The sequence below is a fragment of the Anomaloglossus baeobatrachus genome, chromosome 8 (genome assembly GCF_048569485.1).
Source record: "Anomaloglossus baeobatrachus isolate aAnoBae1 chromosome 8, aAnoBae1.hap1, whole genome shotgun sequence".
NCBI lineage: Eukaryota > Metazoa > Chordata > Amphibia > Anura > Aromobatidae > Anomaloglossus > Anomaloglossus baeobatrachus.
The window spans coordinates 63,672,983-63,700,482 of NC_134360.1; the positions used below are offsets into that span (position 1 = coordinate 63,672,983).

A 27,500-nucleotide genomic window follows, 5' to 3' on the forward strand; every position below is an offset into this window, starting at 1 on the left:
TCAGTGGTTCTGTTGATTTAGACTGCACAAGCTGCTGAGATCATGACTGGCTGCAGCGGTGTTGTGTACTGTAGTCGTGGTATCCCTGCCGCAGCCAAAACAGAGAGACCACATGAGCACTGCAAAGCCAGTAGAGGACCCTGGGAAGGGGAGTAACTTTCCTCTATGTAATTGTTTGGGCACCACTTTTGTGAAAATGGAAAACCCCTTTAAATGAAGGCGCTGTGTTTGATGTATATATTTTAGATCATTACCCCATCTCACTTACCTTCTTCACAGTCATCCCCGTGTTTGTTGGGTTCAACGCAGATATGACATGCAATTCCTTTATACTTATGGTAACACTCGCACTTGCCGTTCCCATTGACTCCATCATTGCACTGTATGGAACAAGGCGGAAAGCGCAAATCAGAAGTGTGTGGGGGAATAAAGGTCAAATAAAAGTCAAAATGGTTGGTTTGGGAAAAGAAAATGCTTTAAAGAACAACATTATGTGTGGTGAGAAAAGATCAGGGACCATAAGAAACAGGGTCAGTAACACTTACACGTCCTCGTCCATAGCATGGATTAGAGAATCCACCAGGGCATGACTTACAGTCAGGACCGTAAAACCCTTTGCAGCATCCAGTCACCTAAAAAAACCCAACATATTTCTGTTAGAACAATATTATGTTTGCCCAATGTGAATCGAAAAGTTATTTGCAGGATCCATCTATTTTACAAAGTATGCCCATGTCTAGTGGCGATTGTACTAGGAATGTCACTCTTGTGGCATGTGCCTGGCCCATAGTCACCCCGTGAACATGTTTGGGGTTGGTACCAGTGACATTTGGGTGTAGCCTCCTCTCTCTGTCCGTCTTTCTTTCCCTGCACCTCTCTTTCTCAGTTACTGTTTTGTTTATTGTCTCTTTCTTGTGTCTTTTAATTACTTTCTTGCTCATTTTGAGTGCCTTTTTCTTTCTACGGGGGTGTTCAAAAACTATGAACTTTGCCGAGCTTGGAGAGGTATCCTCTACTATTTGATTACAAGAAGCAACAAGTATTTTTTTATGACTACTGGGTGTTTTTCAAAAACTTTTCAAGAACAAACAATTTTTTTCAAAGAGCTCCTCCTATGAGGAGCAAAATGGATTTCCATGGGAATTAGTAGGGACTGTTTTTTTCAAAACTTTTTTTTTTAAAAGGAGGGTTTTGGTGAGGATCTGCCTTAAAAAAATACACATGTGCAAGCACAGCCTCAGTCATGATCCAGGCTGGCTTTTCCCTGCTATGGTTACACCCAGCTTTGGCCTGGTCATGTCAGGGGTTAACTTCCCTTGCCTCATTCTGGATCCCAAGACGCAATATATTGCCTCTCTACCTATGGCTCAGTGTCCGTGATATTTCTGCCTTGCAGCATCTATAATGGTTCTGGTGCCTGTCCCAGTCCCTGACTTCCCTCTCCTATGTGTTGCTTGTTTTTCCCTCTGCATACCTGATCTCCCGGCTTCTGACTTGGTTCTGTTTTCTGACTTGATATTGATCCTCCCTTTGCAGTAACTCGACTTTCCTGGCTAGACCCTGACTGTTTGACTACTCTACTGCCCCCTGGTGGCTTGCCTGTTAACTGCCTGCTGAAGTTTCTCTGCTGTACTTCAGCTGCTTTCAGTTACAGTATCTTTGTCTCTCCTTCACTACTCTGCTGCCAACTAGTGGGGATTACGCTGTACTACGTCTTACTAGCCTTTGTACAGCGTGACAGCCTCTATCTTCTTTCTCTAATTTTGTAGGTCTCTATCTTTTCTCGGCTTTATCCTTTGTCTTTGTCTCTTTCCTAGTCTATCGCCTCTTTCTCTACCTCTCCCATTCCATCTCTATGTCAGCCTCTCTCTTTCAGTTTTTTTTTGTCTCCATCTCTATATTAGCCTCTCTCTTTCTCTGATTTTTGTTGTATTTTTTTGTCATGTCCATCTCTTCATTGTCCCTTTTTCTCTGACTTTCTCTCTGTCCATCTCATGTTTTGTGTAGAAATGAATGACTACATCTGGTTATTTATTGAAAGGGTTTTCTGGGCCTTTTGTAGATGATGTATCACAGGGATTGTCCATCATTGTGTGATGGGTTTGTGTACCACCCCTTGGACCCCCACTAATCAACTCAGCTATGTTTGGAATTGCATCTTCAGCAAAAATAATGGTTACACAGCTTAAGAGTTTCAATTATGACTTTGCCCAGGTCTGCCATCACTAATGACGGCCTCCATTATATACGGGCTTTTACATATAATATAGACCTGATGATATTCAGCATGTGTTGTATGAAATACTTCAATCTATGAAAATTTTGCATAAAGGACCGGCACGCCAAATCTTCTGAACTTCAAAGGATTTATTCCATATAAGCAAAACACAGGCGGAAATGTTTATATACTGTGGATGCCTTCCTTGGACACGTGCACCTTGGATTGAGTGACGCCTGGAACATTTGTTTCTTCTTCATACTTCAATTTACAGACGCAACAAATGGACCATCAGAAATAAACCAATCGGTAGAACGGGACACACTTATTCCCATTAGAATGGAGCAGTCCACACGCCTGACCATCGCTCCTTTCGTCCCCCACCTAGCTGTCTGATTCCGCACTTGGTTTTTCTGTCAGAAAATGAATAGAGTAGCATCCGGGTGTCCCATCTGCCACGCCATACTGTACCGGAAATAATAGTGTTACGTCAGGGATAAAATTCTCCATTTTGGCAATCTGTGCAGGTACCAGTGGTCGGACACCCAGTAAGGGTACTTTCACACGTCCCTTTTTTTTCTAGGTACAATCCGGTGTGTGTCTGATGCAACGGATCAGGCGCAGATTGTGTAAAACTGATGCGACGGATACGGAAAAAAAACAGATCCGTTGTAGCAGTTTGTACCAAGAATCCAGCTGTCACTCGGGCGACTTGCTGTCACAGTTGGAGGATCCAGTGGTGGCCGCGGGTAACCTGAGTGATGTCACCGATGACAGTGCGACTCACTTCAGTTGCTCTTTGGGGCTCACAGTGAGCGGCGGTGTTCTACGGCCGCTCCTGTCAGCTTCGGATGTAGCAGAGCTGAAAGCTTCGAGGGACCTCGTGTGGATTACATCAGACCTGGAGGGGTATTTGGGGATTTTAATAAAGTGGTGAAAGAGGGTGTTTTTTTTGTCTTTTATTACAAATAAAGGATTTTTCGGTGTTTGTGTTTATTTACTTTCACTACAGATTAATCATGGGGGGTGTCTCATAGACGCCTGCCATGATTAACCTAGGACCTGGTGGCAGCAATGGGCTGCCATTAACTCCTTATTACCCCGATTGCATCATGGCAATTCGGGATGAGCCGGATAGAGTCCTGGGACTGTCGCATCTAATGGATGCGGCAATTCCGGGTGGCTGTTGGCTGATATTTTTAGGCTGGGTGGCTCCCCATAATGTGGGGCTCCCCATCCTGAGAATATCAGCCCTCAGCCATGTGGCTTTACCTTGGCTGGTATCAAAATTGAGGGGGACCACCGTTTTTTTTTAAATTATTTATTTTATTGCAAGATTTAGACCTTACCACCGGCGGCTGTGATTGGTTGCAGTGAGACAGCTCTCGCTTAGCGTAGGGGCTCGTCTGACTCCAACCAATCATAGGTGCCGGTGGGAGAGGGAAGCAGTGAATGCAAGATGGAATAATGAGCGGCAGGCATTTTCAAAGCAGGAGAAGCCACGTTAGCTTTGTGACAGCTGTGCAGCGCCACGCCGCGCCAATGATTGGTGAGTATGAGAGAGGGGGTGAGAGGGAGAGACCGACCGACTGACAGAGAGAGGGAGACCGACCAACAGAGAGAGAGAGATCAACATCGACAGAGAGAGAGAGAGAGAGAGAGAGATTTTCTAACCAGAAAGGAATTTACACATCTGGGCATACTCAGTTAAAAAAACTGGATCAGTTGGTGGAATGCATTTTTGCCGCATTATGACGGATCCGGTGCCCATAGGCTTTCATTTTACAGCAAGCCAGTGACAAAAACCGTTCCCTTGTGCATCTTTTCCGGCAGCCGGACCCAAAAATTTTGCCGGATCCGGCGCATGCCGGATGAAAAACAAGGGCATCAGGCACAATTCGGCGCTAATAGAATTCAATGAGGATAAAAACGCATCCAGCGACGGATCCGTTTTATCTGGTATTCGCCGTATTGTACCTGACAGCAAAAGCCGGATGTGTGAAGGCAGCCTAAGTCATCACCCATCTTACGGAGAGAAGGTAAAAGGGTTGTCCAGTGAAAATCATAGTAGTACTTACAATACGAGAGCGGCTGCAGTTTCTGGCACAGCCTTTTGTGATGTTACCATTATCTTCATAGAGACACGATCTATCAATGGCTCCCTGGGGACAGAAGAGACTCAAGTAAGTCAATTCTAACTTCACCGTTACAGTAAGTGACTTCTTACAGTGTAAAAGATCGTTTTCACCTTGTCAGCGCTGCCATCCGGACAGAGCGGCAGGGGATCACACGGGGAGCATGTAGTCTGTTCAAGACATTAAAAAGAGCAATTCACATGGGAACACAAATGAAGGAAAAAAAAATAAAATAAAAACATAAAGGAGCAGATCACACCATGGGTCCAAATAAGCACATAATGAATACGTAGTACCGCAATGACTAGGCATTAAATGTGCCGACGATCCGGTACACAGGATGGAAAGCTACATATACAAACACATAAATAAATATATACAGTATATATATTTATACACACATACACAAAGTTAAATGTACGGTATAAAGGGGGGGGCACAGGACCGCTTACAAAGTTGAATGTATGGTATGAAGGGGGGGTACAGGGCCGCTTACACATCGCACTCTTTCACCAAGGAGACTCCATGAGCAGATGTGACTTCGGGTGGGGTGCATGACACTTGCTGGTTTCTTCATGTTGGTGTCCATGATCACCACACTGGTAGTCATCGTTGTAGACCATTAGTAACATACGCAACTGGTCACTTGGCCAACCAGTAACTTTTATGCTTCACACTATTATGACAGACATGACCTTCTTTCCCTTTTTTTTGCTTAGTGTAGGGTATTGCTCCTCGACCTTCTGCCTCCCCCCACCCTGGCTATCTTGGAGCTCGTCCTCAAGCTCTGAAGTCTGTGTCTCCTTTCCCCCTCTTCCTCACACCTGGGCCCCAAATAACTTTCTAAGCACGTCGGGGTGAGCTGTAGGCTCCGTACCTCTTGAGGTTACCTCAGGGTTCTCGGACCGGTCCTAGCACTGAGGCCAGGTCTTCTCTCTCTCAAACCCTATACTCAACTTTCCCTTCTCGAGACCTCCCTACTGTTCTTCTGGCATCTTTCACTTCCACCTTAACCCTGTTTTTTCCAATCCACTGCTAACCAAGGCCAACCACTAGGTGGTGCCTGTTGGCTGCAGTCATGCTCTACTGTATCTGGAACTTGCAACTAGCTAGCAGCATTACATATTAACATGTACAGTTGGTATAACACATAGAATAGATAGCATAAGCAGTACAGGGGTAAGTCCACCTCCTACAAATCCATAACACAGCATGCACAATTAGCACCAACATCATATGCACCTATAATGAAAAGAAAATGTCCCCACCATGAAATGTTGTTATTTTGAGAACATTTCAATGATGGTTATCAATGGAGAAACAGAAATATGTAACTACCTGTATGACGTCTTCCATCGTCTCATTGCATCTAGCTGGCAGAATTGGCAATATAGTAGAAGGAATTAAAATCCCATCCAGAACGTGAATAATACCATTAGAAGCAACTATGTCACTGTGCGCAAGAGGGATTCCTTGATTTCCAAACAGAATTCTGCCCTGATGAGATAAGAAACAAACCGCACATTACTCAGTGCTGCGCAGGATGGAGGACCAGGGTTACATGACTGATAAAAGTGACAGCGCACATTTCACACTGCCCGTGGTGTGGAAAGCCGAGATATGGAGTGCTGACTGCTCGAGATCATAGCTCAGAATACGTTAACAATTTTTTTTCAACTTTCTGCAAATACAAAAATGTGTAGTATCAATCTGGTGTACATTGTTTTTTGCAAGTTACATAAATTGGACAGTGACAGAACTTTGTGCACCAAATCTGCAGAGTGAGAATCTGCCCTTAAGTATCAAGAACGAGCATTTTTAGAAACGCACATTTCTTGACCATCCAGCGTACTTGTTCCTTGGGTGAAATTAATTTTGATTTGCCCAAAAGATCATCATTCCCTGTGTAAACAGGGCCAAGGCTGCCGAGAACAATGGCCGCCTATGTGCACCGAACGATCTACTTCATAATATTCAGTGCATATCTAAAGTGCAGTCTACTGTCTAAATAGGCTATTATGCGACCACTGACTGGTTAACGTTACCAAACGCTGGTCGTTTAACTCTGTGCATCATAGTATGAATGCACTCTGAACGGTGAGGTTGCCATTCATTTTTATTGGAGTATTATTTGCCGGGGCCGTATCTTATCTACAGCACTGACAATACTCTGAAGCCGTTTCTCATGCGGACTTGCTTCTTACAGCTTTAAAGAGGTTGGCCCCTACTTTTACATTGATGGTCTATCCTTAGGATAGGTCATCAATGTCTGATCGGCTGAGGTCCGACACCAGGCACCCCCATTGATCAGCTGTCCTCTGTGCTGGCGGCACTAGCCGGAAATACTCAGTTCTGGAGCTGTTCCATCTTCCGAAAGCAGCCACGGCTGGGTACTGCACATCTCCCTCCCGTTCAAAACAACAGGATTTGGTTGTGCAATAGTCGGTCGCGACCGCTATCAGAAGACGGAACAGCTCCAGAACTGAGCATTTCTGGCTGCCGCCACCAGCACAGACAATAGCTGATCAGAGGGGGTGCCTGGTGTCGGACCCAGGCTGATCAGACATTGATGACCTATTCGAAGCATAGGCCATCAATGTAAAAGTAGTGCGTTCCTGATGAAACCTATGCAAAGGTGAAATGCGCATCGGGGCTTGCTACAAGAGGCTACTACCTCACACTTTACACACATGGCTACAAGTAATAGCATGACGCTTATTTAGTGTGTTTTTGATTGTTGATTGCTCTCAGTGAGAGAAACAAAGTTAAAATTTTGTAGTTGTGATACCTTTTAATGGCTAACTATAGTTAGCCATTAAAAGGTGTCACAACTACAAAATTTTAATTTTTTTTCTCTCACTGAGAGCAATCAATCATTTTTCAACTGGCTAACACGGTACCAAAACCTTATTCTTTTAACTTTGACTATTGATGCACATCTGCTTTACCCTGCAGTATTATTTAACCATTCACCAATGGCAGGCATGGTTGCCAATTGATAGTTTTCATCTAGAGGCTTGGGCACTATATGATGGACTAGTGTGCTGCCATACTGTTCATTTGTAGTTTGGATCTGACATCTTATAACAGGTAAGCACTATATATATATATATATATATATATATATATATATATATATATATATATATATATATATATATATATATAAAATATTGTATATAGATCTGGATTTGCATGTTATTTATTTAATATACTAGATCCCCATATACTACACCTGTAATATATTACATAACTACACCCCCGTATACTTCACCTGTAATATACTACATCACTACACCCCCTCCATATACTATACCTGTAATATATTACATCACTACATCCCCATATACCGTATTTTTCCAAAAATAAGACCTCCCCCAAAAGTAAGCCCTAGCAGGGATTTTCAGCATTTTCGGAGCAAGCCCTTCCCCGAAAATAAGTCCTAGTCACTGATCAATAATAAAGTGTCCATGCAGCTAAAAAATACAGATACTGCAGGACACTTCATTATAGACAGTGGGCACCCCGTAATCATACTCCCCCGACGCCAAGCAGAGGACCTGCAGTGATCGCACACCCACACACAATCAGATCTCACACACACAATCATATCTCACACACACAAACATCCGATCTCACACACACAATCATATCTCACACACACAAACATCCGATCTCACACACAAACATCCGATCTCACACACAAACATCCGATCTCACACACAAACATCCGATCTCACACACAAACATCCGATCTCACACACAAACATCCGATCTCACACACAAACATCCGATCTCACACACAAACATCCGATCTCACACACAAACATCCGATCTCACACACAAACATCCGATCTCACACACAAACATCCGATCTCACACACAAACATAGGATCACACACACAATCAGATCGCACACACAATCAGATCGCACACACAAACATCGGGTCACATGCAAACATCAAATCACACACACAAACATCGGATCGCATACATATTCACCACATCCAGCGACACCGATCTCTTCTCGCCGGCAGAATCCTGAGAGGCAGTGCAGTGGAGCGCAAGGACCTGCAGAACAGGACCTGCGGTCAGACACGTGACTTCCTCACATCATTCACTGCGGCCGGTTGCGCTGGATGTGATGTGATGTGTGCGATCGGCTGTGTGTGTGTGCGATCTGCTGTGTGTGTCTGTAATCTGCTGTGTTTGTGTGTGTGTGTGATCTGCTGTGTGTGTCTGCGATCTGCTGTGTGTGTGTGTGTGTGTGTGATCTGCTGTGTGCGTCTGCGATCTGCTGTGTGTGTGTCAGCCAGCAGCAGGGGAGGACGGCGTGCAGCACCCACCGGAGATCACAGGAGGACCTGGGAGCCACGCAGATATCCGGGTCTGGTAAGTATGAGTATCCTGGGAAGTGAGGGGGTGCTTTTTCTACACTTCCATATACTACACCTATAATATACTACTTAACATACTACTTCACTACACCCCCATATAATACACCTGTAATATACTATATCACTGCTACAATATCATAGTTGTGATAAGTGTGTAATTGTTGTAATTTCTTTAGGTAATTGTGTGTCTGCTTGTCTGTGATACTGTGAAAGAGAAAAAAAAACGTGTCTTGTGATTTAATTGTTAGTAGTAGCCACACTGTTTCTAGATTGTTCCGGAACTACATATCCCAGCCAGTAAGCAAGGGTTACTGAGCTTGCGAGGGGACAGTGAAGTCCGAGGGAGCAGGTAAATCCATAGTTTAAGCACTATATCATAGTTATGAGTTATCCTTACAAGTATTTCTTTGTTTTTTTACTTTTATTTGTACTGTTTATCCCCATTTAATAGGTGCTCCATGGACAATGCTACCAGGTGTGTATCTTGTCAGATGTATGCATGCCTTGAGCAGCCGTTGGAGGGTGAATATGTCTGCACTCGATGCAAGCATGTTGCATATTTGGAAGCCCAGGTAACTGATCCAAATATGCAGCTTGCAACACTCGGGGGCATTGCAAACCTGGAAAGGAGTTTATCGCTCACTGAACTTTCTCTGGCTGGGGCCAGTGATATGGAGGAGGGTGGAGGTGGAGAAGATAAGGACCCAGAGGTAGGTAGCTGGGTAACAGTCAGAACAAGAGATAGGGGGAAAAGTGTCAGGGAGCCTAGCCCTGATCTGGCACAACCTAGTAAATATGCCTGTTGGGCTTATATTAGGAATGCAGGGCCAGGACTAGGATCACTACAGCAGGACGTTGCCCCTAGCAACCAGGAAAACGACTGCTGTATGGAAGAGGGAAATAGGAGTGCAGCAAAGCCCAGACAGATGTTGGTGGTAGGGGACTCTATAATTAGGCAGACAGACAGGGTCATCTGTCACCGAGACCATGAATGACGAATAGCGTTTTATGTGCTCGGGTTCCGTATATTGCGGATGGGATAGACAGATTGCTCGTGGGGCTGGGGAAAACGCAGAGGAGCCCGACCAAGGCTTAATAAAGTTATGTAAATACCCCAGACCCCCCCTCTTCACCAGGCCCGGTACACCAGTCATGGTTTTTAAATCAGATACTTTTTTATTAAAACAGAATACATACAATAGTATAACAAATCGGCATCCAAATTAACTTTATCATATCTATTACCCCTTTCCCTCCCCCTCCCGCCCCCTTCCCCCCCACCCCGGCAGCAACCACACCAGTCATGGTTGCCCTGATAGCGGCCCTGCAGCAGGGATCTGTGCTAAGACCAATTCTTTTTAATCTCTTTATTAATGACCTTGTGGATGGGATTGATAGTAAAGTGTAGTCTTTGCTGATGACACCAAACTATGTAGGATATTAAAAACTGACCTTGATAGTACAATATCACAAAAAGATCTAGATAAGATGTCAGAATGGGCAGATACTTGGCAAATGAGATTTAATGTTGATAAATGTAAAGTAATGCACCTAGGACGGAGTAATCCTATAACTGCGTATACATTAAATGGAAGTAAACTCGGGACTACAGAACAGGAGAAAGACTTGGGTATTCTCATTACAAATAAGTTGAGCAGCAGCACTCAATGTCAAGCAGCAGCTGCTAAAGCAAACAAGATTTTAGGGTGTATAAAAAGAGAGATTAGATCCCGTGATCCCAACGTATTGTTACCCCTCTATAAGTCACTTGTAAGCCCACATCTGCAATATGGGATCCAGTTTTCGGCTTCACATTTTAAAAAGGACATTCAGAAGTTAGCGTCAGTTCAAAGGCAGCTAAGTAGACTACTACAAGGAATGGAAGTCACCCGTATGATGACAGGTTGGAAAAGTTAGATATTTTTAACTTAGAAAAAAGACGTCTCAGAGGAGATCTCACTTATATGTATAAATACATCTGTGGTCAATATAAAGGACTGGCACATGACTTATTGCTTCCAAAGACAGTACTAAGGACCAGGGGGCACTCACTGCGAGTGGAAGAAAAGTGATTCCGGCAGCTAAATAGGAAAGGGTTCTTTACAGTTGGAGCAGTCAGACTGTGGAATGCCGACCACAAGAGGTAATAATGGCAGATACTATAACAGCTTTTATAAAAGGGCTGGATGATTTCCTCAGTACTCACAACATTGTTGGTTATAAATGACTTAATGACAAAATGTAGAATTGGTGGAGGAAGAGGGAAGTAGATGGACCTAGGTCTTTTTTCAACCTATGTATCTATGTAACTACATCCCCATATACACCACACCTGTAATATACTACATCACTACACCCCCATATACTACACCTGTAATATACTATATCACTACATCCCCATATACTACATCACTACACCCCTGATATTCTACACCTGTAATATACTACATTGCTACACCCTCCATGTACTACAACTGTAATATACTATATCACTACACCCCCCATATACGGTACTACATCACTACACCCCCCATGTACTACAACTGTAATATACTACATCACTACACCCCCTGTAATAATTATAATGGATAACTCAGGAATCTGTTTGTCTGTCCAAAAATCAGTAGCAGAGCAATTATCAAGTGTCCAGTAATCAGTAGCAGAGCAATTATCAAGTGTCCAGAAATCAGTAGCAGAGCAATTCGCAAATGTCCAAAAAATCAGTAGCAGAGCAATTCGCAAATGTCCAAAAATCAGCAGCAGACCAATTTGCAAATGTTCAGAAATCAATTAACTAAACAAGCTGGCTTACATGAAAGCAAGGCGGGTCAGGCAACAACCGCAGCAGGGACTAGGCATCAGAGACAGCAGGAGGGCAGAAGATGGCAGAACCTCTGATGAACATCAACAGGAGAGTCACACGGAATCTGCACTGTGCGGCGCTGCAGGATCGCTCCCTGCCCGGCATACTGTGTGTGATGACAGCAATCTGGCAAGGGCCCCCTGAACCTCCGCCACTGAGTGTAGGATTTTAGCACAATATCTATACACACACCTGACTATGCATGTCGTTTCTGCAGTGTGCAGTGTGTTGTGTGAGACTTCATTATATTTGAATTTCTTTCTGTCTCTAAGTTCTCCATCCCCTTCACCCCTTGAGGGATGTTTTTTTGTATTTAATAAAAAGTTATTTAAAATAAATAAAAAAATAAAATAAAAATATTAATAAAAACTTAAATAATAATAATAATTGTATTGATACTCCAGTCCCTGACTTCTTATGATTTATATTCATTCAGGGACGCCTTATTTTGAGGATACTAGTAGATAATGTAAAAGTAGTGGACTGGACAACCTCTTAAAGTGCATGCTTACACATTGAAAATGCAGGAAGTTTGGAATATCTAGAAATTTCCTAGTAATTTATCTAATGCTGGATAAGCAAAAATGATCTAATCCTAGCAATTTGCCATAAAAAAAAACAAACATTCTGATCGAAACAACATATAAGCCGTAATTTGTGGAAATACCAAGCTCATTTTTGCCGTGCAGTTCTCGGGAGCATAACAAGGACGGAGGCACAAGTGATTCTTTTACTTTGTATTTCTAAAATGTTAAAGAAAATACAATGCATAAAAAGGACACAATAAATGAACCACTTGATACTTACACTTTCTGTCACATTGATTTTAATAATTTCATTTGTAGATGTCATAATTTGCGGCATGATGAGAAGTCTGTCTATAGTAACCTGAAAAAGAGAGAGAATAAGAAACCAGTAAAGACCAGTACTTAGAGCGCATGGTTTTATAGTCATGTACTCAATTTAAACTGGATCCCCCCCATTTAGCTCCATGTGATTATTAGCTGCAACTTTCTGTGCTGTTTAAATGGGGTGTCCACTACTCAAATTAATACCAATGTTGCCCCCATACTCACCTCAGGTGCTAGTGCTGTTCCAGCGGTGTTAGCACAATCTCTCCTAGGAATTGCGTGACATTTTTATCTCATGTGGTCCCTTCCAGCCAATCAACGTTGGCTTCACTCTCTCCTCCTCCAGACATAATGAGGTGGTAAGAGCTGTGGTGGCTCTCCCTGCCTTTGGATGTTTAAGATGTCCAAAAGAGAGGAGAGTGAAGCCAGCGCTGATTGGCTGCCCTGATCACATGAGATACAAATGTCACGCGATCACTGGGAGAAGCAAGCAGACACCGCTGGAACAGCACTAGCATCTGAAAATAAGGTTTATTATTTTACTGTAGGGAAGCATATGGAAAAGAGCATATCAGAGTAGTGGACAAACCCTTTAATTTCTTAATGATCACATGAGATATGAATGTCACGTGATCCATGGGAGAGGTAAGCCGACACCGCTGGAACAGCTCCAGCACCTGAGAATAAGTGTTATTATTTTACTGTTGGGAAGGATAGGAAAAGGAGCATATCAGAGTAGTGGACAAACCCTTTCATTTCTTAATGATCACATGAGATACGAATGTCATGCGATCCCTGGGAGAGGCAAGCCGACACCAATGGAACAGCACCAGCATCTGAGAATAAGTGTTATTATTTTACTGAAGGGAAACAAAGGGAAAAGAGAATATCCGAGTAGTGGAAAAACCTTTTAATTTCTTAATTATTCTGATAGGGTTCCAAAGTCTCATGTGTGAATGGAAGAGTAGAGAACATGTGTGACCAGTTTTCATTTCACAGTCTATAGGAGTGGTGGTGGTCTATTCTCAATAACGCCCCATCTACACTGGAAATTTTGGACATTTTTGGGATCGGTCTAGGATCTCGGCAGTCAGACCAATAGCAATCACTCAATTATCATCTATCCTGTTTAAAAGTTCTTCAATGAGTTAATTTCAAGTTCTTTAATTGTTAAAGTTGCTTGAAAAAAAAATAAAAAAATGAGAAATTTTGCAATTTACTTAAAAATCCTCTCTGTTCTCAAAAATTGAGTAATTTAAGTGTTTCCTGCTTGTGGTCTTAGCTACTGTCCACCACTGATTGATTGAAGTTGAGCACTATGTTATGCATTCAGATAATACAAGCTCTTTGTTATACAGCTTGTAAGCACTGCTCTGAAACTAGATGGATCACACTACCAGGAGGTAGAGGAGCAATGTGTTCCTGACTGAGAACGAGACAACCCTTTTGAGGGATAAAATTGACTTGTACGGGTAATTTTGACCTGTCACTTGGATCAAAAAATGGACATGTCTCTGGGTTTTTTTTTTCTGGACCAGTGGTCCACAAAAACTAATCCAAACATGTGAGCAGCTCCATGTACTATAACGCGTCGTGCACACGTTGAGTATTTGGTGAGTTTTTTAACTCAGTAAATGTAGCCAAAACCAGGAATGGAACAATCAGAGGAAAAGTATGATAGACACACGGGCACCACTTCTTTATTTTCAACCCTCTCTTGGTTTCGGCTTACAGATACTGAGGTAAAACCTCAAATACTGAGGTAAAACCTCAAATACTGAGGTAAAACCGCAAATACTGAGGTAAAAAACTCACCAAATACTCAACGTGTGCACGTGGCCTGATAGGAACATGTTTTAGCTAAGAAAAAAACACAGACCCTGTAAGTGATTCATGGATGTCTGAATGAGGGCCTTTACTTTAGTGCAGAGAATTTTCGATCTATTAAAATAATTAAACTGGTGTTTACGGATGGATAATATCCAGAACACATGTCAAGCGCTTACACCTTGTACACACTGATATTTGGTGAGTTTTTTACCTCAGTATTTGTAGCCAAAACCAAGAGTGGAACAATCAGAGGAAAAGTATAATAGAAACACGGGCAGCACTTCTGTTTTTTTACCCTCTCTTGGTTTTGGCTTACAAATACTGAGGTAAAAAAAACCTCAACGTGCACATGGCCTAACTGCTGACGTCATTTAATCTATGTAAGCTTCATTAATGGGCACTTTAAAGGCACCATTTATAATAAGTTGAAGCCCAATCGACAACGTCCAGGGAATTATGTGGTTTTAGATATGGTAAAGCCCCCTGCATACATAATCCATTTCATGGAATCATAGAGTGTTAAGCCAGCTTTACACCTTACAATTAGGGATGCGATCTCGTATGCGATGTGACACGCCCAGGTCGCATATGCGTGCGATTGAATGAGATTGCACATAGGTCGTTCATTTGCTGTCACACGTGCGTTAGTAGTCTATGTTAAATTGATCAATTTTGTGTGCGATCCTTTAGATCATGTGTTCTTTGACGTATGCATTGGACACCCTTTTTTTTTTTTATTTATTGACTTGCCAAGCGTGTGTAATGTGTAGGGATGCGTTTTTACTATGTCATCTGCCATTCAGCTCTGCTACATGGCCGCTGACAGCAGACACAGACAGCCATGTAGCAGAGCTGAATGGCAGATGACAGCAGACACAGACAGAGCTGCACTGTCAGAATGAACTCGGGTGAACCTCACCCGACTTCATTGTGATGCTGCGGCTCTGTCTGTGTCGTGCCCTGATTAGCGGTCACCTGTGAAGGGCTCACCGGTGACCGCTAAACTCCTGAGTAAGTGAATTGAGCAGCCCTCTCTCATATACTCACCGATCCCCGACTCTGCACGGCATTCACACTGCTCCGGCGGCTTTTACTGTTTTGAAAAAGCCGGCCGCCCATTAAACAATCTCGTATTCCCTGCTTACCCCGCCCACCGGCGCCTATGATTGGTTAGAGTGAGACACGCCCCCACGCTGAGTGACAGGTGTCACACTGCACCCAATCACAGCAGCCGGTGGGCGTGTCTATACTGTGCAGTGAAATAAATAATTAAATAATTAAAAAAAATGGCGTGCGGTCCCCCCCAATTTTAAAACCAGCCAGATAAAGCCATACGGCTGAAGGCTGGTATTCTCAGGATGGGGAGCTCCACGTTATGGGGAGCCCCCCAGCCTAACAATATCAGCCAACAGCCGCCCAGAATTGCCGCATACATTATATGCGGCAGTTCTGGGACTGTACCCGGCTCTTCCCGATTTGCCCTGGTGCGTTGGCAAATCGGGGTAATAAGGAGTTATTGGCAGCCCATAGCTGCCAATAAGTCCTAGATTAATCATGGCAGGCGTCTATGAGACACCCTCCATGATTAATCTGTAAATTACAGTAAATAAACACACACGCCCGAAAAATCCTTTATTAGAAATAAAAAACACAAACATATACCCTGGTTCACCACTTTTTTTTTTTTTTTTTTTTTTTTATTTCAAATCTGTTTTATTGATGAAACTGTTGTCAACATACAAACATATCATTTGTGCAATTACAATACATAAGCATCATTTTCTCAATGCCGGGATAACATCCAGAAATTGTTACATTACTAAATTTCTTGGAATTCTTCAAATTATCTTTGTGCTATTACCATACAACCACTTGTAAATTATAGGTCAGAATTTTACTTCTTTTGACTTCCCGTATCCTAATATACTCATTCTCCTTGTATGTCTATTGTCTTATGAATTATTGATAAATCTTTTCATATAAAAAATGAAACTAGAAAAATGCAGATTAATGTTCAGAAAAGAAAGAAAGAAGAGGAAAGATATAAGCATAAAGAAGAGGAAATTAGAGAAAAGGGGGGAGGGGGGGGAAGCAAGAAAAGAAAAGAAAAAAAGGGGGGGAAGGAATGAGACTCCCCACCGTTTCTCAGCTCAAAAAGCTCGCCAAACTCTCCACAAACTCTGGGGACTCCATGAACATAATCCATGGTCTCCAAACTGTAGTAAATTTTTCTGTGTTCCCATTTAGTTCTGCTGTCAGCTCCTCCATTCTCTGGAGGTTTGTCATCTCCTCCAACCAATCCAGCACCGTAGGGCATCTAGTCTGTTTCCAAAATCGTGGGATAATCATACGGGCAGCCGCCAGGCAAAATCGCAACATGTCCCTTTTTTGTGTTTTAATAGCTCCTGGGAGCATAGAAAGAAGGGCAACCTGGGGGGATTTTTCTATTTCACCTCCGCTCATCTTTTTGTACAGGTAGAACACTGAGTCCCAAAAGGGTTGCAGCTTAGTACAGCTCCACCATATGTGTAGCATTGTACCTGTGTCTGTGCCACACCTCCAGCACACATCAGACACAGAGGGAAATATAGCATGTAATTTAGTCGGGTAATGGTACCACCTTGTGAGAATTTTATAACTTTTCTCTTGAGCGGCGCACGCCAAGGAAAGCTTGTGGGTCCACAGGTACGCTCTGCTCCAATCGTCCTCTGCAATATCCTCTCCCAGTTCCTCTCCCCACCTACAGACAAAGTGAGGTTTATCCACCCTATTTCTCTGGTTCAGCATTTTATAGATGAGTGAGATGCCATGTCCAGGTGATGACCCCTGTAAAAATATTTTCTCAAAAGGAGTAGGGGGTGTCCTCATCCTTCTCTCCCTGTCCTGGTACGAGAGGAAAGATTTCAACTGCATATATTCCATCCAGGAAATCTCTCTCCCTGTGGCCTGCATGGAAGTATAAGTTGGTAGGGTGTGTCCCTGGAGCACGTGACAAAAACGGGTATCATCCGCCCGAGTAAATCCCCCGAATCTATGGGAGTGGAGTCCTGGGGGGAACTTCTTATTACCGAATACGGGGGTAAGTGGGCCCTGCTCCTGAGAGAGAGATCCCTTTTTTATCTCTCCATCCCACATCCCCATCGCTGTCCGCGTGAACTCCATTCCTTTCGCTATCTGGATCCTACTTTCTTTCTCTAACCATGGAAGTAAATGTAAGGGAGTTCCCAGTACATCCTGTTCAATCACCACCCATTGTTTCGAATTACCATGAAAATGCCAGTCCAGTAATCTCGTTAGGATAGCTGCCTTGTAATATAACTGAAAATTTGGGAGCCCCGCCCCCCCGTCACTTTTGTGTCTGGTCAGAGTTTTAATTCCTGTTCGGGGTCTCCTGTTCCCCCAGACAAACCCAGACAAGGCTGTCCGGATCTTGGAGAAGTAACTTAGCGGTAGCTGTATGGGTATTGTCTGAAACAGGAACAGGAACCTCGGTAACACATCCATTTTTATCGCGTTTATACGCCCAAACCACGTCAATCTCTTTTTGTCATATTTCTTTAAGTCCCTGATTGTCCTTTCTAATAAGGGGAAAAAATTGTGATGTACAATTTTTGCTGGATCCCTAGGTACCATAACTCCCAGATATTTTAAAACTGACGGTTGCCACTTAAAAGGGAAGTTTTGTGATACTCTCGCAAGGTCTTCTGCCGATAAAGTCACGTTCATGGCCTCTGATTTGGAAAAATTTACTTTGAAGTTGCTTAAGTTGCCAAACTGTTCGAACTCCTTAAGCAAGGACGGGAAGGATATGTGTGGTTGGGAAATGAACATGAGAAGGTCATCCGCGAATAGAGCCAGCTTACGGCTCTCCCCCCCCGCCTCTATCCCGTGGATGCTTGTGTTGTTTCTCAGGGCGACCGCAAGGTGCTCCATGACTATGACGTATAAGAGGGGCGACAGTGGACATCCCTGTCTCGTTCCATTGTGGACCAGAAAGGATGATGATAGAAACCCATTTGTCCTGACCTGGTTCACCACTTTAATCAGCCCCAGAAAGCCCTCCTTGTCCGGCGTAATCCAGGATGCTCCAGCGTCGCTTCCAGCGCTGCTGCATGGAGGTGACCGGAGCTGCAGCAGACACAGCCGCTCCGGTCACCTCCACACAGCAAATGAAGACAGCCGGCGATCAGCTGAGCTGTCACTGAGGTTACCCGCTGTCACTGGATCCAGCGGTGGATGCAGCGGTGGCCGCGGGTAACCTCAGTGACCGCTCTGCTGATCGCGCTACTCACCTCAGTTGCTGCGTGGAGGTGAGAGGAGCAGCGGTGAGTAGCGCGATCAGCAGAGCGGTCACTGAGGTTACCCGCGGCCACCGCTGCATCCACCGCTGGATCCAGTGACAGCGGGTAACCTCAGTGACAGCTCAGCTGATCGCCGGCTGTCTTCATTTGCTGTGTGGAGGTGACCGGAGCAGCTGTGTCTGCTGCAGCTCCGGTCACCTCCATGCAGCAGCGCTGGAAGCGACGCTGGAGCATCCTGGATTACGCCGGACAAGGAGGGCTTTTTGGGGCTGATTAAAGTGGTGAACCAGGGTATATGTTTGTGTTTTTTATTTCTAATAAAGGATTTTTCGGGCGTGTGTGTTTATTTACTGTAATTTACAGATTAATCATGGAGGGTGTCTCATAGACGCCTGCCATGATTAATCTAGGACTTATTGGCAGCTATGGGCTGCCAATAACTCCTTATTACCCCGATTTGCCAACGCACCAGGGCAAATCGGGAAGAGCCGGGTACAGTCCCAGAACTGCCGCATATAATGTATGCGGCAATTCTGGGCGGCTGTTGGCTGATATTGTTAGGCTGGGGGGCTCCCCATAACGTGGAGCTCCCCATCCTGAGAATACCAGCCTTCAGCCGTATGGCTTTATCTGGCTGGTTTTAAAATTGGGGGGGACCGCACGCCATTTTTTTTAATTATTTAATTATTTATTTCACTGCACAGTATAGACACGCCCACCGGCTGCTGTGATTGGGTGCAGTGTGACACCTGTCACTCAGCGTGGGGGCGTGTCTCACTGTAACCAATCATAGGCGCCGGTGGGCGGGTAAAGCAGGGAATACGAGATTGTTTAATGGGCGGCCGGCTTTTTCAAAACAGTAAAAGCCGCCGGAGCAGTGTGAATGCCGTGCAGAGCCGGGGATCGGGGATCGGTGAGTATATGAGAGAGGGGGATAGACTGACATGGACAGAGAGTGAGGGACAGAGATAGTGACCGACTGACAGAGATTAGTGACTGACAGACATTGTGAGGCGCTTCAGAACGCAGCTTTTCAGCTGCTCTCTGAAGCGGACCTTTTTTAAGCTGCGGTGCAGAGCGCACACCTGCGCACATAGCATCAGACACCAAAATCGTATGAGGGATGTCACACGTTACAATTGACTAGTTTCGTACTACCAAACGTCCAATGTATGAGGAATAAACGACGTGTATGCGATCACCGTATTTTCGTTCAATATCGATCGCATGTAGGTTTCACACGCAAACACGTCACGAACGATGCCGGATGTGCATCACTTACAACTTGACCCCGACGACGGATTGAAAGATTTATTGAAGTGTGTAAAGCAGGCTTTAGTGTTGGAAGGGATCTCTATGGTCATCATGTCCAATCCCATACTCCATGAGGATTTATTAAACCATTTCAGACAGATGTCTGCTGAGTCTCTTTTTGAAGACTTCCAGTGAAGGAGAAATCACCACCTCTCATGGCAGTCTGTTCCCACTCTCTCACCCTCACTGTCAAAAAGTTTTTCTAATATCTAATCCGTGCCTTCTCCTTTTCAGTTTCATCACATTGCTTGTCATGTTTCCATGTGCAAATGAGAATAAGGATGATCCCTCTACATTTTGACATCCCTCCAGATATTTGTTGACAGCTATTAAGCCTTCTCTTAACCTTCTTGTTTGCAAGTAAACATTGCCAGATCCTGTAACCATTCCTCATAGGACATAGTTTGCAGTCCGTTCCCCATCCTGGTCGCTCTTCTCTGAACTTGTTCCAGTTTTTCGATGTCTTTTTTTTTAAAAATGTGGTGCCCAGAACTGGACACAGTATTCCAGATGAGGTCTGACCAAAGAGGAGGATAATTACTTCACGTGATCTGGTCTCTTAATACTCCCAGAACTGTGTTTGCCTTTTATTGCTGCTGCATTACACTGCTGACTCCAGTGAAGTCTGTGATCTATTAGTATACCCAAGTCTTATTCACACGTGCGGTTGCTTGGTTCTATTCCTCACATTGTCAATATTATTTTCATTTTTAATGCCCAGATGTAGAATTTTGCATTTCTCCCTGTTAAATACCATTATAATGGTCACTGCCCATTCTCACAGCTTATCTAGATCCTTCTGAATCCTTTCTGTGTCTTCTCTAGTGTTAGCGACTAATCTGTTCTACACAGTAACTCTCGGCATGGCCAAGCGCTCCGATATTCTCTCTGAGAGCCTTAGCCAGACTCCTCTGGTTTCACATTTTCTCCTGGAGAACCAATGGATCAGCTAGTTGAAATCCAATAAGCTGGATTGTTTTCCAGTGATGTCAGGGAGGTCCCTGTACACATTAGACAGTCGGCCAATTCTACTGATATTGGCTAGTTCACTGTAGTCGAAAGACTGGAGGCCCTAAGAGAATGCCAAGAAAACGAGAGAAGTTCCAGTTTTCCACTGATGCCGGCTTACAACAGGTTGGAGGACTATTTGCCCAAGCTAATGCTTTATTTTGTATCAGACATTAAGGAATCCAATCAATGATCTTGGTTGGTGTTTTAGATCTTATTCTTGAAAATAATCATTAAAAATATGTATTAAAGGGAACTTTTCACCATAAAAATGCAGCTCAACTGCAAGTGTCATGGTATAGAGCAGAGAAAGTGGAGTAGAGAGATATATACGTTTGTGAGTGAGATTCAGTATAACACATATACGGTATATGAGTTATCATTTATTACTCTGCTCTGTCTAGGATTTTCAGTGCAGTGGGCGGGTCCTATCAGTGATTGACAGCTCTCTCTATATGCATTTTTATACAAGGAAAGCTGTCAGTCTCTGATAGGACCGCCCATTGGACTGAAAATCCCATAAAGAGCAGAGGATTAAATGATGAAAACACAGATTATACTGAATGTTATCTCACAAAACTATATATCAATCTTCTCTCCTCCCCCCATTCTATAAAATGCTGCCTGCACAGTTTACTAAAAATTTACACTAAAAATGTAAAACTATTGGATATATGTACTTACAGCTGCCACGGATGAAATGTGGTATTTAACCAGCTCCAACAATTTGTGTTTTGCCTATGAATAAATGAATACACTGGTTTATTAAAGTTTTTTTCTGGGTTATCACATACATCATGGATTCTCGCCAGTCACAGCAGTACCGGACACCTCCATGTGTTCGAGGAGGAGTCATGCTTTGCAGAGAAGCCTGTTTAGGCAAGCTGGACTTAACTAGAGTACCAGACACGGCACTGAATGAGTACTCTGGGGTGGAATTCACCCAATCACACATATTTGGCGGACTCACTTAGGAAAAAGTCACTATTATAGGATCTTAGAAAGCCCCTATATTCTTGTCCCAAAAAAATCACTCTCACAACCAGACTGTAAAGCAGCCTTGCTGCCTACCTCTGTGAACAGATAGATTAACCGTCCGTCCCTTAAAGAATCCACGGCTTCGTTAGTTGGAGCAAATACAGTAAAGGAGCCGGGTCCATTTAAAATTGGAGGAAGATCACAGTTCTGCAGATTGAAATAAAAGCTTTAAACATGTGGAGTAGCTTTACAATATAAACTTAGAAAAATAAAATTAAAAAGAAAAAAAAAAATATATATATATATATATATATATATATATATATATATAAAACAATTATATACACATATACACACAAATATACACACACATTAGGCTTTGTGTACCTTTACATTGATTTTTTTTTTATTTTTTTTGCTTTCTAAATTCAAAATTAAAGCAGTTGATCATGACTTTTATATTCATGACCTATCCGTACAAGAGGTCGATAATATCAGATCGGTGGGAATCCGGTTGCTGTAGATCAGGGTCTATTTTTTCAATAGAAGTTGATATACTAATGATATAGATTTATAGTATGGCTCTATAGCAGGGAAGGGCAATTCATTTTCCGGAGGAAGGGGGGAGGGGACATACGTCGTTTGTGCCCGTGGCGCACAATATTGTTAGGAGCCGTCACACGGGACTTAACTGCCTAGCGACGTCGCTGTTGCCGGCGACCCGCCTCCTTTCTAAGGGGGCAGTTCGTGCGGCGTCACAGCAGCATCACTAAGCGGCCGCCCAATAGAAGAGGAGGGGCGGAGATGAGCGGCCGTAACATCCCGCCCACCTCCTTCCTTCCGCATTGCCGGCAGCTGCAGGTAAGCTGTAGTTTGTTGTTCCCGAGGTGTCACACGTAGTGATGTGTGCTGCCTCGGGAACGACGAACAACCTGCGTCCTCAACAAGCAACGATTTTTTAAAAAGGAACGACGTGTCAACGATGGATGATTAGGTGAGTATTTTCCATCGTTAACGGTCGTTCCTGCAGTGTTACACGCAACGACGTCGCTAACGATGCCGGATGTAAGTAACGGAATCCGTGACCCTGGCGATATATCGTTAGATATGTTGTTGCGTGTAACGGGGCCTTCAGACTGCTGTGGGGGCTGAGCCAACAGGCTAAAATGAATCCTGCTTAATACGAACATATTAATTACAATTATTATTTTATATTAATTGGATAACTTAATATTGAGCAGAATTAAGTATACCATAAGAGCTCACACACAGCTCCTTATATACAGTATGAGTTTCCTATACAGTCCCCTATACAGTGCCTACAAGTAGTATTCAACCCCCTGCAGATTTAGCAGGTTTACACATTCGGAATTAACTTGGCATTGTGACATTTGGACTGTAGATCAGCCTGGAAGTGTGAAATGCACTGCAGCAAAAAAGAATGTTATTTCTTTTTTTTTTTTTTTTTTTTTTAAATTGTGAAAAGTTTATTCAGAGGGTCATTTATTATTCAACCCCTCAAACCACAAGAATTCTGTTTGGTTCCCCTAAAGTATTAAGAAGTATTTCAGGCACAAAGAACAATGAGCTTCACATGTTTGGATTAATTATCTCTTTTTCCAGCCTTTTCTGACTAATTAAGACCCTCCCCAAACTTGTGAACAGCACTCATACATGGTCAACATGGGAAAGACAAAGGAGCATTCCAAGGCCATCAGAGACAAGATCGTGGAGGGTCACAAGGCTGGCAAGGGGTACAAAACCCTTTCCAAGGAGTTGGGCCTACCTGTCTCCACTGTTGGGACCATCATCCGGAAGTGGAAGGCTTATGGAACTACTGTTAGCCTTCCACGGCCTGGACAGCCTTTGAAAGTTTCCTCCCGTGCCGAGGCCAGGCTTGTCCGAAGAGTCAAGGTTAACCCAAGGACAACAAGGAAGGAGATCCGGGAAGATCTCATGGCAGTGGGGACATTGGTTTCAGTCAATACCATAAGTAACGTACTCCACCGCAATGGTCTCCGTTCCAGACGAGCCCGTAAGGTACCTTTACTTTCAAAGCGTCATGTCAAGGCTCGTCTACAGTTTGCTCATGATCACTTGGAGGACTCGGAGACAGACTGGTTCAAGGTTCTCTGGTCTGATGAGACCAAGATCGAGATCTTTGGTGCCAACCACACATGTGACGTTTGGAGACTGGATGGCACTGCATACGACCCCAAGAATACCATCCCTACAGTCAAGCATGGTGGTGGCAGCATCATGCTGTGGGGCTGTTTCTCAGCCAAGGGGCCTGGCCATCTGGTCCGCATCCATGGGAAGATGGATAGCACGGCCTACCTGGAGATTTTGGCCAAGAACCTCCGCTCCTCCATCAAGGATCTTAAGATGGGTCGTCATTTCATCTTCCAACAAGACAACGACCCAAAGCACACAGCCAAGAAAACCAAGGCCTGGTTCAAGAGGGAACAAATCAAGGTGTTGCAGTGGCCAAGTCAGTCTCCTGACCTTAACCCAATTGAAAACTTGTGGAAGGAGCTCAAGATTAAAGTCCACATGAGACACCCAAAGAACCTAGATAACTTGGAGAAGATCTGCATGGAGGAGTGGGCCAAGATAACTCCAGAGACCTGTGCCGGCCTGATCAAGTCTTATAAAAGACGATTATTAGCTGTAATTGCAAACAAGGGTTATTCCACAAAATATTAAACCTAGGGGTTGAATAATAATTGACCCACACTTTTATGTTGAAAATGTATTAAAATTTAACTGAGCAACATAACTTGTTGGTTTGTAAGATTTATGCATCTGTTAATAAATCCTGCTCTTGTTTGAAGTTTGCAGGCTCTAACTTCTTTGCATCTTATCAAACCTGCTAAATCTGCAGGGGGTTGAAGACTACTTGTAGGCACTGTATACAGTATGAACCCCCACATAACTCATAAATACAGTATGAGCCCTCACACAATCCCCTATATACAATTTGAATCCCTACACACTCTCCCTATATACAGGTTGAGAGAGAAAGTAATGAGGGCACCACAAATGGTAAATACTGTGATCAATCCAAAAAAACACACCTGAAATTACAGAACCATATAGAAGAAGCAAGAAGGTGTGTAATGATTGAATATTTTCTATTTGGTGATCCCAATCATTAGACACCTTCTTGCTTCTTTTATATGGTTCTATATAGAGGTTGAGACGCTACATAACCCCTATATACAGTATGAGCCCTCACACAGTCCCTATATACAGTTTGAGCCCCCACACACTCCCCCTATATACAGTATTAGCCCTCACATATCCCCTTTATACAGTAAGAGTCCCCACACAGTCCTCCTATATACAATATGAGCACCCACATAACCCCCTGTATACAGTATGAACCCTCACATAGCTCCCTATACACCATACAAGTCTGCACACAACCCCCTATATACAGTATGAGCCCTCACATAGCCTGCCTAGATACGGTATGAACCCCAACACTGTACTCTTATATACAGTATGAGCCCCCCACCTAACCCCAATATACAGTATGAGCCATCACACAGCCACCTATATACAATGAGCCCCCAAATAACCTCCTGTTATACAGTATAAACCCTCAGATAGCCCCCTATATACAGTATGAATCCCCTACACATTCCCTCTATATACAAGTGAAAGGGGCGGAAATTCCAGCATCCAAGTCCAAAAAGTCTTTAAAAATTATCCATTTTATTCGGTATGCATTAAAAATATTTCCCTCAGTTTAAAACTGTATATACAAGACGGTACATAGGACTCTTTTTGGACGCTCTGTCCTTAGTCCTAAGAATATTTTTAATGCATACCAAATAAAATGGATAACTTTTAAAGACTTTTTGGACTTGGATGATGGAATTTCTACCCCTTTCACTTGTGACTGCAGCCTAGCCGACTGATCAAATTGTCCGTCACCGTCCTGTGGTTCTCATCACATCAGTTGAGCTAGTTTCAACTCTATTTTTCCCATTATATTCAGTATAAGCCCCCACATAACCCCTATATACAGTATGAGCCCACACATAGTCCCCTATATACAGTTTGAGCTCCCACACACTCCTCCTATATACAGTATGAGCTTCCACATAACCCCTATATACAGTATGAGCCCCCACACAGTCCTCCTATATACAATAGGAGAACCCACATAACCCCCTGTATACAGTATGAGCCCTCACATAGCTCAATTTACAACATATGAGCATGCACACAACCCCTATATACACAGTATGAGCCCTCACATAGCCTGCCTAGATGTAGTATTAGCCCCCACATAGTACTCTTAGATACAGTATGAGCCCCCCACATAGTACTCTTATATACAGTATTAGCCCCCTATATAAAGTATGAGCCCCCACACAGTTTCCCATATACAATGAGTCCCCAAATAACCTCCTATACAATATAAGCCCTCAGATAGCCCCTATATGCCGTATGAGCCTGCACACAGCCCCCTATATATAGTATGAGCCTCCACACCGTCCCCCTATATAAAGTATGAGGTCTCACACAGCTTCCCTCCTCCACCAATGTATTCAAAGCTATCCCCAACCTGAGGATATGGATAGCGGTGATGTCGGGTGTTGATGTTGGGCAGGAGAGGGCATGGTGGGCCACCGTTTTCAGCCCTTTGGCTGTCTCGGTCCGCGGTCTGGACTGGAGCAACTTGAGGGCCGGATGTAATTATTTTATAATTTACTACTTTTACACAAGAAAATTTCTTTTTTTTCGATTTTTTTATTTTGGTTTATGTATATTAAGATCCGTAACTTTTTCTTTCCTCTGTATACAGATCTGTACAAGGTCTTGTGGGATTTTTTTTGTAGTACCTTTTTAGGATACATAGAACATTTATTTTTGGGGCAGGATGACCAAAACCAGCAATTTTGGCATTGTCATTCACATTATTCTCTTTTGCTGATCATCATGTGGGATAAATGATATTATAGCTTTATAATACAGGGCATTAGAGATGCAGAGAGAACAAATTTGTTTTCATGGAGGTAATTTTTTTTTACATTAAACCACTTTTTATTAAAACTTTTTTTCTTACAGTTTTTATTAAAAAATATATTTTTTTAACAATATTTATTAGTTTCACAAACAAGGAGACTGGAATATGACTTTGATTACATAGCTAATACATAGAACTATTTATGTAGTGCAGTGTATTATCCCAGCCTTTTAGTGTTATGCTGACAAGAAGCCTATTAGATCATGCCTTTGGCAGGATCTAATAGGCTTTGATCTATGGCAGCTGCTACCTCTTTTTTGATGTGAAACTATGTGATATAGACAAAAAGCAATGTTATCTAGGCAAAGTCCAGTAGCCGAATTATTCACATCTCTTACCTCTAACATCGTTTGGAATCTACTAAATATTTCTGTTGTGGCGAGAATGTCACCTATTGTCATCTAGAAAAAGAGGTATAAACAGAGGAGTTTAGAACATATAGATCATCCTATCATTCATTTTATGACATGTTATGTTATATTTGTCCGCACACACAGCTGTATCAGAATATATGGGCCCGGAGTATATCCACATCGCCAAAATCTGCCCCGAATAGTTTGGAGG

General features: G+C 43.2%; 1 protein-coding gene across 1 annotated transcript in view; it reads right to left on the minus strand.

Moving 5' to 3' along the window:
- LOC142249827 (stabilin-1-like) overlaps window positions 1-27,500 on the minus strand; it is a 281,112-nt gene that overhangs the window by 211,572 nt on the left and 42,040 nt on the right. Inside the window, exons 6-14 of the mRNA XM_075321739.1 lie at window positions 27,275-27,337; window positions 21,989-22,102; window positions 21,602-21,655; window positions 12,421-12,501; window positions 5,692-5,850; window positions 4,467-4,523; window positions 4,297-4,380; window positions 546-632; window positions 269-380 (exon numbers count right to left, since the gene is read on the minus strand). Of these exons, the coding sequence (XP_075177854.1) occupies window positions 269-380; window positions 546-632; window positions 4,297-4,380; window positions 4,467-4,523; window positions 5,692-5,850; window positions 12,421-12,501; window positions 21,602-21,655; window positions 21,989-22,102; window positions 27,275-27,337 (811 nt within the window). The remainder of the gene's footprint in view (window positions 1-268; window positions 381-545; window positions 633-4,296; window positions 4,381-4,466; window positions 4,524-5,691; window positions 5,851-12,420; window positions 12,502-21,601; window positions 21,656-21,988; window positions 22,103-27,274; window positions 27,338-27,500) is intronic.